Below are 12694 nucleotides of genomic sequence, written 5' to 3' on the forward strand. Positions count from 1 at the left end.
CCAGACTCCCACATGATTGACCACAGTTCAAGTCCCAGATCCAGTGGCTTGAAATTCACGCCAGGTGCATATGCGTGCATGCCCAAGATTCCGGGAAGAGAATGGGAAAGGGACCGTGCCATGGCCATCGCCCCTGGGAGGTGATTTCTCACTTTCTGTCTCTCTCTGTCTTTCTGGCGAGTGCACGTGCCCTATGGCAAAAACCCCTCCAAAAAAAAAAAAGGAAAAAAGGGACCAGCACATGGCATAATGGTTACATCACTGGACTCCCACATGGCTAACCATGGTTTGTCCTGGACCTGGCAGCTTCAAACTCATGCCAAGCATGAGTGCATGCATGCCCAATATCCCAAGAGGAGAATGGAGGAGAGGGAATGGTAAGGGAATGAAAGATTTCTTGCTTTCTGTTTCTCCAGCGAGTACACACTCCCTATAGTAAAAGTATCTCTATGGGACCAGCAGATGGAGTAATAGGTCACTGAACTCCCACGTAGTCAACCACATTTCAACCCTGGGACCCAGAGGCTTAAAACTCACACCAGGTGTGTATGTGTGCCCAAAATCCCAAGAGGAGAATGGAGAAGGGATAGTGGCGTGGCCATCCCTCCTAGGGACTGATTTCTCACTTTCTGTCTCTCCGGTAAGTGCACATACCTATAGCGAAAAAAATCTCTCAAAAAAAGAAGAAAAAAACTCTAAAAAAAAAAAAAAAAAAAGAAAATACAAAGATGAGGAAAGAAAGACTATATCAACAATAGTTTTACTAAAACCACTTAAGTCATGGGGCCATCCAGTGCAATGGTGGCTGTGGAACTGGACTCCCACATGGCCAACCATGGCTCAAGTCCCAGACCTGGCAGCTTGCTTTCTCACTGCCCCCCTCTTCTATAGACCTGGCAGCTTGCTTTCTCACTGCCCCCCTTTTCTATTGTTGTGTCCCTCTCTGGTCAAATTAAAATAAATAAATAAATAAAGATAAATAAAATAATTCCTAAAAAAAAATTATAGGACTTATATAATGAAGTATACTTTCTCTATGAAATAAAAGATAAAGAGTCAGATTTCAGAAAGAAAGCAAAAACTGAAAATAGTTTATGGTGGGGCCGGCAAGTGACATGGTGATTAAGGCGCTGGACTCCTACATGGCCCTCTGTGGTTTGAGCCCTGGACCTGGCAGCTTGTTTTCTCAGTTTCTCTCTCTCTCTCTCTGGTCAAATTAAATAACAACAATAAACTACAGATTTTTTTGAGAGAGAGATTTTTGCCATAGAGTGTGTACACTCGCCAGAGAGACAAGAGACAGAAAGCAAGAAATCAGCCAATGAGGGTGATGGCCACACCGCAATCCCTTCTCTTCCATTCTTCTCTGGGGATCCTGGGCACACATGCACATGTACCTGGTGTGAGTTTCAAGCCACAAAGTCCAAGACCCGAACAACAGTTGACTATGTGGGAGTCCAGCAACATAACCATTATGCTGTCTGTTAGTCCCAATAAAATAATTTTTAAAAATAGTTTTAAAAAATGAAAAGAAAAATAAGAAAGTGAGCAGAAAAATAAGATGACCAAAAAGTGAGAGATTTCAGAAAGTTCATGAAAAAATGGAAGTAGCTATTTATTTTGATACAAAATAACCTTGAAATCCATATATAGTATCTTAATAATATACATTTTCAGGGCTGACAGGTGGCATGGTGGCTGAGGACACTGCACTCCCACATGACCGACCACAGTTCGAGTCCCAGACATGGCGGCTTGCTTTCTCATTTTCTCTCTCTCTCACACTCTCCCTCTCTGTTCAAATTTAAATAAATTAATTAATTAAGTTAAATAAATAATTCTTTAAAAAATAATAATAATATACATTTTCAGCAGGTGTTTTGAAGAGCCTTCATGTAGTGGAATTGTCATGTCCCACTTTTGAGTGGTTATCAAAAGTTTTGAAGACTCTTCATGCAGTGGGATTATCATGTCCCACTTTTGAGTGGTTATCATGATTTTAAAAAGACACCCATGCTCCCTTTCTACTGCATTACCTATGTGTGGGGAGGAGGAGGATATTGTAGACAGAGTCTCCCTGTGTCACAATCTTACTACCTCAGCCTCCCAAGTAGCTGGGATTACAAGCATGTGCCATTTGCCTGACTTTTAGGGTTGGCTGGGGAAACAAACGTGGGAGGTCACCTCCCCTGGGTCCTCCACCTGCTAAACGGCAGCATCTAAGCACACATTACTGTGGCTAGACCTACACTGCCTTCTGAAAAGCATTTGTTATTATAATTCCTAAGTTGCTAATATTGTGAACTAAAAAGCACCTTTTTCTATTAGAACACAATGTATACATTTCTGGTGTTTATATGGAGGGCATTAACTTTCCATGGCCTAAGCTGAACATATTCTGAACAAGTTCCACAGCTGTCTATCCATGGATAGGAAAGACAAAATTTAACAAATGTAATTTCATCACAGATTAAATATTAACAGGAATTCATTACAATGCACTCAGAAAATGAGTGAATTAAAGGTAAACGAAGCCTTGGTCACCAGAGCACTCAGGTAGCACCACTTCTTAGGAGGATGGCAGCCACATGGGTTTGGTTACTGGGCCAACTTGAACATCTCAGGTGCAGTTCATGCGCTGGTAATCTGAGCTAATTGGGAGCCTGGGAGGACCCCAATAATGGCAAGACCCTGTTAAAAATACCTATCTCAGGGCCTGGCTCAGCAATGCTGCAGTTAGGTACTGGACATAGGAAGCCTGATCCCACATGGTCGACCAGCGCTTGAACCTGCCCTGTAGGCTTCACACGAGGCACATACATAAAGTGAAAAATTAGGCTCCAAGGCTTAATTTCTGTTGATTCGCACTGGAATTCTAAGTACATGTTCATACTGGGGCATCTCATTACACTGCATTATAGTAGCAGAAATAACACCATTATGAACCACTCACAGTTACATACTCAGAAAAACAACCCAAATGTCAACTAAGATGAATGGATAAATTGTGATATATAGATACAATGGAATATTTTTCAGCCATAGAAATGAACAAGCTACTGATACAAGTTACCAGGTAAATGAATGAACCTCAAAAACATTAGGCTTAATGTGAGTGAAAGACAGACATAAAAGGTCACATGATATAACACTCCATTTATATGAAATGTATAGATGAGGTAAGCTAGAAGGCAAATTGGTGGGTACCAGGTGTTGGGAGGTAAGAGGCAGGGAGGGAGAGATTAGAACTGTTTAATAGTACAGAGTTTTCTTTGTGTTGAAAATAAAAGGTCACATGATATAACACTCCATTTATATGAAATGTATAGATGAGGTAAGCTAGAAGGCAAATTGGTGGGTACCAGGTGTTGGGAGGTAAGAGGCAGGGAGGGAGAGATTAGAACTAACTGTTTAATAGTACAGAGTTTTCTTTGCGTTGAAAATGTTTTGGAGCTAGATCACAGTGTGCTTGCACAACAACTGTGACTGTACTAGATACCACTAAATTGTTGTATACTTTAAGAAAGTTAACTTTATATTATCAAAATGTGAGCACACCTCAATTATTTTTAAAATTCCATTATGAGCAAATAATATAGCGACATTCTAATCAACCTGTGGCAGGAATCATTAGTTGTAACATTTAAAATACACAGGCCAGTTGGTGGCATGGTGGTTAAGGTGGCTGGATCCCATGTGGGTGACTAAGCAATTTGAGTCCCAGAACCAGCTGCTTGAGAAACATGCTATGTGTCTATGCCCAAAATCCTTAAAGGAGAGAGAAATGGAAGAGCAAGACTGTGGCACGGCTATCCCCCATGGGGGAGAGAATAGGCAAAGTGCTTCCTCACTTTCTCTCTCTTGTCTGTCTCTCCAGTAAGCACAGGAGCCCTCAAGCAAAATAAATAAATGTATATATTTGTGTGTTACACACACGCACACACACAATTTTAAAGCTTTCTATTCCTTTTTGTCACAAATATATTACAGTAACTCCCACCAATTTTTTCTCCACATACACTAATGCATGGCTTAATGCTAACTAACTGGGAGACTAGGGCAAGGGGTCACAAACAACAGTGAGACCAAGTCAAAAGAACCTATCTTGCTTTCTCCCTCCATCCTCCACCTCCTGCTCTCATTTACTCTCATTAAGAAAGAAAGAAAGAAAGAAAGAAAGAAAGAAAGAAAGAAAGAAAGAAAGAAAGAAAGAAAGAAAGAAAAAAGAAAAGAAAAACCTCTCTCCAAAAGACAAAAACATACTGAAACTGAAGAGCTAAGCAGACCAGAACTAGAGTGAAGTACCCCAAGTAAAGCTCTTACTAATATTAAAGTGATAAAAGGTGGGCCAACTGGTGACAACGTGGTTAAGGCAGCTAGATACCACATGGCTGACCACACTGTCAAGTCCCAGACCCAGTGGCTTGAACAAAACACTGGGCATGTGTACACGCATACCCAAAAACCCCTCAAGGAGGGGAAAACGGAAGAGAAGAAATTGCAGTGTGACCATTCTCCATGAAGTATGCTTTCTCAGTCCCTCCCATCACTCTCTACAACTACATACATCCCCTCGGCATAATTTTATTTTAAAGTTACAAATAAGAAAAAAAGAGAACACTGGTTTTAATACAAACTTTCAAATAATATACAGCCCTATAAAATATTGAGTATTCTTTTTGAGAATATTATTAGCAAGAACTGATATATTCCATGGTATAGACACTAATAGAAACTGAAACACAGAGGCCAGCAGGTGGCATAGTGGTTAAGGGCACTGGACTCTCACATAGCCAAACATAGTTCAAGTTCCAGAACTGGCAGCTTGTTTTCTTACTTTCTCTCTCTCTTTCTCACTCTCTCTCTCTGTCCCTCTCTGGTGAAATAAAAATAAAGTTAAATAAAATAATTCTTTAAAAAAAAATAAAACTGATATACAGGATCAGGCTATGACCTGGCAGTTAAGGGAGTTGACTTCACACTGCTGACCACATAGTTTGGGTTCCTTAAGAAATGAAGGAAAAACTGATATAGAGGGCCAGGCTATGACCTGGTGGTTAAGGGAGCTGATCTCACAGTGCCAACCACATAGTTTGAGTTCCTTAAGAAATGCAAGATGCGGTGGGACCAGCAGTTAGCGTAATGGCTATGTTGCTGAACTCCCATGTAGTTGACGCAAGTTCAAGTCCCAGACCTGGTGGCTTAAAACTCACACTGGGAGCGTGTGTGTGCGTGCCCAAGATCCCAAGAGGAGAATGGAGGAGAAGGGATTGCGGCGTGCTAATCCCCCCGGGGGGTGATTTCTCGCTTTCTGTCTCTCTGTCTCTCTCTCTCTTTCTGGAGAGCGCACATACCCTATAGCAAAAACCTCTACAAAAAAAAAAAAAAGAAAAGAAAAGCAGGAGCAGGATGCAGGAAGCAGGGGTAATGGTGGTTAAGGCACTGGATTCCTACATGGCCAACCATGGTTCAAGTCCCAGACCTGGAGGCTTGAAAATCACGCTGGGTGCATATGTATGCATGCCCAAAATCCCAGGAGGAAAATATAGGAGAAGGGACTGCAGCATAGCCATTCCCTGAAAAGGTGACTTCTCACTTTTTTTTTTTTAATTTTATTTTTATTTTATTTACTCATTCACTTATTTTTAAATTTGACCAGAAAGAGATATACAGAGATAGAGAAAGTGAGAAAGCAAGACAACAAGTCCGGGACTTGAATAAGTGGTCAGCCATGTGGGAGTGTCCAGCATCTTAACCACCATACCAACTGCTGGTCCGTCACTTTCCTTCTCACGGTCTCTCTCTCTGTCTCCAGGGAGTGTACGTGTCCTATAGGAAAAAAGAAATAATAAGCGGGGGGTTAACAGGTAGTATGGTGGTTAAGGTGCTGGACTCCCACATGGCCAGCTACAGTTCAAGTTGAGAATCACACCAGGCACATGTGCGTGCATGCCCAAAATCTAAAGAGGAGAATGAAGGAAGAGAGATTGTGGCATGACCCTCTCCCTTGAGGGTGATTTCTCTCTCTCTGTCTCTCTCCAACGAGCACAATGCCCTATGGCAAAAACCTAAAGAGAAAGAAAGCGAAGAGAAGAGAACACACCAGGCACGTGTGCCCAAAATCCCAAAGGGAGCTGAAATGAAGAAGAGATTTCAGCGTGACCACACACTGCGGCCGGATGCTTTCTCCTTCTCCCTCCTTCTGTCTCTCCCTGGGTAACTCTGGTAAAACTTAAAAATAAATAAAACAGACATACTATGTCAGCGCCTGCTGCAGCCAGGCCTGATAGCTGTAGTCATCATGAACATGTTGTGACACAGTTTGGGTCAATTTAACAATTTACTGAGGGTCTTCAATAAAATTATCTAAACCTCTGTTTTATTAATTTACATTTCCAAACTATGGTCTTAGTCAAACTGCAAAGTACAGTTCTAAGAATTCTAACCTTTCCAAACTGTCCTAATTTCCTCAATCAATTTGACTGTCTTTCTCTTCCCCAAAATATTTCAAGACATTATCTGTCAACCTCTACCAATTCTTCTATGAATTTTCATAGCACAATTGCAACAATAAATCAAAATAGGAAAAAAAAAAAAAAAAGCAATGGTCCAGACCATGGCTTAGTGGTGAAAGCAGCTGGATCCCACATGGCTGACTACACAGTTTGAGTCCCAGACCCAGAGGCCTTAAAAATATGCCAGGCACACATGCAAGTGTGCCCAAAATCCTGACAAGGAGGAGAAATGGAAGAAAAGGGACTGTGGTCTGAAAGTACTACCCACTGGGGGTGCGTTCTCACATTCTCTCTCTCTCTGTCTTTCTCTCTCTCTTTCTCTCTTCAGCGGGACATGGGCCCTCGCAAATTAAAAAAGATAAAACAAGCAAGGATATATAAAAAGATTCAGAAGCTCAGTGAAAACCTGATATGTGATTCCTAGAATTCAATACATCAAGGGCCAGAAGTTCCCAAACTATGAACATATCTGCTGTTACGTTTACAACCTGAAACTTGGAATGCATTTAAAAAAAAAAAGTTGTGAGGTGCCAGCTGGTAGCATGGTGGCTAACGCGGTTGGGTCCCACATGACTAACAAAGCGGTTCAAGTCCCATGCCCAGCTGCTTCAGAAACATAACAGACGCATGCGTGGATTCCCAAAATCCCAACAGGAGAATGGAGAAAGGACTGTAGAGTGTGCCCTCTCCACTGGGATGATTTCTTACTCCCCCCCTCACTTTCTGTCTCTGGTGAAAGCACATGCCCTATAACACTTAATTAAAAAGGGAGAAAATTAATTTTAAAAAATTGTAAGATTTGCTCAAAAAGAGTGTTAGTCCATGACACTGGCCTGAGTCCGAGACTCATCCGTGTGGAAACAGTACGCTATGGAAAGCGCATAGACTGTGAAGTCTGCCGATTAGAAATCCTGAGGGCCAATTACTAACTTGTAAGACAGAACAGAATGTATTTTCCTTTTCTAAGTCCTAATTCCTCATCTGTAAGACAGCAATGCCTATCAAGGAGTGTTTGTGAGAATTAAATATAACGCTAATTAATCACAGAGACTGTGACAAAGAAGGTGCTCAACAGATAGAAGCAGTTGTATTACCCTCTGCCCTTTTCCATTACCATCCATCCATTCTTCTTATCCCCTATGCTGTGGTAACCCCGCTCAGGATTTAGAAAAGGGAATTTAGGACCAGCCACAAAGTAACACGTTGCTAAGACTAGAACCACAAGGGAGGCCCAGGCTTGATTCCTAGTCTGACCTAAATGGGTAACTTGGAGAGGCTAAGGCAGGAGAAATGTGAGCTCAAGGCTGGCCTGGCCCACAAAAAGAAGAAGCTGGGTGTGGTGGCTTGTGCCTGTAGTTTCTTCAAGCTGGGAGACAGAGGCAGGAAGATTACAGAAGATGGCAAGACTGTTAAAAGAAACAGGAATTTAGGATTTACCAGCAGAAAATCTGGATCTGATTCCAAGCACTAACTGATACAGGCTACTGAACTTTAAGCCAGATATATAACACCTCTGAACCTCAGATTACCTATTTGTTAGCGAAAAGGAGCAAAATTTATAGTGTTATAAGGGTTAAGTGCATAGTTTATAAACTGGCATACACTGTACAGTACCAGAAACATTAGCTTATGCCTACTTCAAAATGCGCCTGTCAAAAATTACCTGCCCTCCCACATCAAATGTACATAATTTAGTGAGTGTTGGCGGGGGAGGGAAATAAAACAAACTAAAGCAAAGTATTGGGTCATTGGAAAAGTAATGTCGTATTTTTTTCTGTTTTTTATGCAAAAATGTGACACAACTTTTCCAACAACCCAACAGTTCATGGTAACACATGACTGACAACATCTTCTTTATACTCAAAATTCAGATATATTTGTTAACACAGATGGAGCTCTTGTTGGTAGAATTCTAGGCAGAAAAATCAAATTAAGAACTTAACCTGGATGGGGGACCACGTGCAAGTAGCATACAGGCAGCAGTGGCTTGAGAAGGCCCAATTCTGCTCCAGGCCAACCTGAACTTTCTGGACACCACGCACACACTTGTAATCCTAGCTAACTGGGAGGAAGGAGGAGTGCAACATGGTAAGACCCTGTCGAAGATACCTCTCTCTCCTCTTTCTTAAAGGAAAAGTAAAGCTGTACTGAAGACGTTTCTATCCTTACTCAATCTAGTAATATCCATCCCAAAGAACGTTTTTAAAAGCAGTTTCCAGGGATCAGCAGAGGGCATAACAGTTACGTCGCTGGACTATCAATCACATAGTCGACTGCAGTTCAAGTCCCAAACCCAGAGGCTTTAAACTCAAACCAGGTGCGTGTGCATGCATGCCCAAAATCCTGGAGGGGTGATTTCTCACTTTCTGTCTCTCCAGTGAGTACACACTGTCTACAGCAAAAAATCTCTCTCTAAAAAAAAATTTTTTTTAAAAAAGCAGTTTCTACTTCTTTTCACTTAACTTCCTTTTCTTTCCCCAAAACAGTTCCCACCAAAGGCAGTATGAACCCTAAGGTGGAGCAAAGAAGGCTGGCTAGATACATAAATGTATTCAAGTTAAGCAGTGACTCTCCCTGGCATAAGCAACCAGAAAAATTCAATTCTGATTGAAGAGAAGATGGAAAAGGCAAAGACTTTCCTGCATGTCTACAGAAATGTCTACATAAAAACTTTCTACTCTGAATACTATTTTTCCCACAGCAAGTTTTAAAGCCCTGTACTTTTGGACCAGCAGATAGCATGGACGTGAAGGTGGCTAGATCCCACATGGCTGACTGCACATTCAAGTTCTAAACCCCTCAGCTAGGAAACATGCCAGGTAGGTAGGTATGTGTTTGTGTGTTTGTGTGTGTGCGCGCGCATGCACCCAAAAATCCCAAGAGGAAAATGGAGGCGAGACCGCAGAGTGGCCATCCATCGTGGGTGTGCTTTTTCACTTATCCTCTCTCTCTTTCTCTGGCAAACATACATGCCCTCTAGCAAAAAAAAAAAGAAAAAAAACGTAAAAACTCCTCAGAAAAACACCTTGGCTGAACTGGACTGCATTTCCAAAGCATAAGAAAACAACAAAATGAAAACTGAATTCTCAGGATAAAAGAAATCAACCAAACAATAACTTAAGTTACCCTGGGTATAAAAAATCCTGAAAACACAGGAGCCGGCAGGTGGCGTGGTGGTTAAGGGTGCTGGACTCCCACAGGGCTAACCGCCCCAGACCTGGCAACCTGCTTTCTCACTCTCACACTCTCTCTCTGTCCCTCTCTGGTCAAATTAAAATAAAGAAATGAAGGTAAATAAAATAATTCTTAAATTAAAAAAAATCTTGAAAACAGAAGCAACTATGTACTTTCCCTGGGAGGAGATCTATGTGTGCAGGTGTTGGCTGTAACATAATCAGGTCACAGAAAGCACACAGCAAGATCTCAACGGACACTCACAGCGGTATTTCTAGCACTCGATTCCCCATTTGTAGCCCAAAACAGCAGTAGCACTGCCTCGACCACATCAACATTCACATCATTTTCTGAACTTGTCTGAGCCTAGCTTTGTTTGAACTCCTGAGGAGGACGACTAGAGACTAGGATCACAAAACCCAATGCTAATGCACTGAGACAATCTTTGCTGCGAATAAACTTCATCATTTTACTCCGCGAGATCAGAACACCTAACTGATGTGAGATGTCAGATTTAGGACCACCACCAAGGAAGAAAGAAAGTAAAGAAAGAAAGAAAGAGAATTGGGGCCACTGACAAGGCTCTTGGCACGGAGGAACTAAAGTCTTTAAAGTGAAAAACTACATGAGAAATCACATGATTTGTCTTATTATAATTACTACCAATAGAGTTTAAAAGTGCTTCAAAGTTACAGGATGGCAGCAGGTAAGGAAAAGAGAAAGGGATCATGGAAAAAGAAAAAAAAAAAAGAAAAAAGAAAGTATTAGAGCATATAACTACCTGAAAATGAACTAGTCAACAGACAGGTTAAAACACGCTTAAGTTACCAACAGCTGCCAACACCCAGCAGTTACCACACCATATACTTGTCAGATTTCCCAACAAGAACAAAAAGGAGCCACCCCTTTATGAAGTCCCTGGCTGCTGATTTCCACAGAGAAGACATTCCTTATCTGAAAGGGGGGGCAGCTGGACTCCGTATGCTCTCTTCGGCTTCCAAAATCTTTAATACTACCCTCAGTAAACTAAGGTTCAATGTTAAGACTTTTCACGTTAGGTTGAATTAGGTTGAGTATTTTTAACATCAACAAGCAAACGAGATCGCTTTTCTATCTGGAAACTATATCCACATACACACTAAATGTTAAGATCTTTTTAAACACCGAGATGCAAAAGCAAGGAATATAGCAGACAGGACAAGTATTCAACAAGTTTACTTAGTAGAATTCCTGAAGTGAAAGCTTGGGGCCATAAATTCCTAGTGGTGCTACTGAAGATACAATGTTACTAATAGGGGAACTGTGAAATATTCAAAATATTCTGAAAACAGTATCTCCCTCTAAAAATAAAGAGGTAAAGCACTTGACAACGCAGAAACTCCTGGTTCTGAAAACTGACAATGGCATGGAACGCATTTCTGTAAATAACTTACTTCTGAATTATAATAACCCTAAACCTTTCAGAGCACTTATGGTCCTGCTTTACCTAAGCAGGTGAATGGTTTGATACCATTATATCGATACAACAGACTCTGATACTTTGCTTCTACAGCGACTGCTGGTTCACACCAAGATCTACAAACGAAAGTACACAACATAATTCATGTGCGATCATTAAAATACAAACACACAAGCATCTATCATAGATAAGATCCCAAGAAATGTCTAATAAATTTACAGCAGGTATTTTAGCTTAGGGCTCTCTAACCTAGGTGGGTTCGTATCTCTACATTCACTTAGGCTGGCAAGAGAGCAGCCTCCGAGTAAGCAAGCGGCGAAAACGCCCTTCTAATTTTAGGTTACTAAGGAAGCCAGCAGTTCAAGAACTTTTGGGGAAAGAGAGAATATTTAGGACATATTCCCAAGCAGTTAAGAACAATTCGGGTTTGCTGGTAACGACAGCCCTAACAACCTTTCGAATACATTCTGGTGGGGCGGAAGTGAAAACGATGGGGGGGGGGACAACTTGAAAAGGGACAGGCAGGCAGATTTACAAACCTTCAATTAAAGGAATTTTAAGATTAACTTCTCTCCAACGCCCTCCCTCAGTCCCCACACCCGCTTCCTCCTCTCCTCCTCGGGGAGGTCTGTGTAATGTGACTCATGACAAAATTTTTTTTAATAAATAAAGACACACCCTCTCGGCTGAACTGACATAATCGCCCCCACCCCACCCGCCAGTTCTTGTGGGCTGGTTATTTCTATGCTTAACACCATGGCTGACATCATCCAGAACCATGTAGTCAATTGGTTTCTGAATATACCTTACAGGGCACTCCATATTTGCAGGTGCTATTATTTTGTGAGTTCTTGATGTATTCTTGTTTGTTGTCAAAATGCCAATCTCTCTTCGAGCCACTTTCTCTTTATAAATATCCATGGTCTGTGAGATATGATTGATGGAAGACTCCATTCTCCAAAGCTGAGAAGCTTGTATATCCAGCAACTGGAGTATATTGTTGGCCAATGCATTTATTTCATAAGCAACTATAGTTAGAGATTGAGTCATGTAGGCTTTAGTCTCTTCTAAAGCTTTTCTCTTGTCTGTAACCTGTATGGCTGGGGCTGGCGCTGGGCTGGGGCTGAGGTTGGGGCTGAGGCTGGGCTGAGGCTGGGCTGAGGCTGGGCTGAGGTTAGGGCAGCTCCCCACCCTGCCCTGGCGGGTCCTCGGCCGGGCCAGCGCCGCGCGCCCGCGCTCCTCACCTGTATGTAGTTGTTTTCACAGTAGTCCGCCACCCGGGTCAGGTTCTGGTAACTCTCTATCAGCGCCCTCTTGCCAGACGGGATCTCCTCCTCTAGTAACATCTGCAGCTCTGCCATTTTCCACTCCTCTGCATCGCTTCCTCTCGCGTTAAAGAGACAGAGGCTGCAAGGTCCGCCGAGGCTCCGAGCACCTCGCAGCCCGGATACAAACCGCCTACCCGCCCTCCCGCCTGGTATTGTGGGACGGCACCTCCTCCTCTTCCTTCTCACTCTCTCCACCGCCCTCCACCCGCTTCGCGCAG

General features: G+C 42.2%; 1 protein-coding gene across 15 annotated transcripts in view; it reads right to left on the reverse strand.

Annotated features, from left to right (window-relative positions):
- ABI1 (abl interactor 1) overlaps positions 1-12694 on the reverse strand; it is a 143028-nt gene extending 130334 nt beyond the window's left edge. For 10 of the 15 annotated variants that reach the window (XM_006139739.3, XM_006139734.3, XM_014586343.2 and 7 more), the window contains exon 1: positions 12393-12655. In XM_006139739.3, the coding sequence (XP_006139801.1) occupies positions 12393-12509 (117 nt within the window). In that variant the 5' untranslated portion in view covers positions 12510-12655. Of the gene's footprint in view, positions 1-12392 lie in introns of all 15 variants that reach the window. The other 5 variants (XM_006139737.3, XM_027766357.1, XM_006139733.3 and 2 more) reach the window with 3 other exon arrangements.

Source organism: Tupaia chinensis, unplaced genomic scaffold (genome assembly GCF_000334495.1).
Source record: "Tupaia chinensis unplaced genomic scaffold, TupChi_1.0 Scaffold000001_1, whole genome shotgun sequence".
NCBI classification, from domain to species: domain Eukaryota; kingdom Metazoa; phylum Chordata; class Mammalia; order Scandentia; family Tupaiidae; genus Tupaia; species Tupaia belangeri.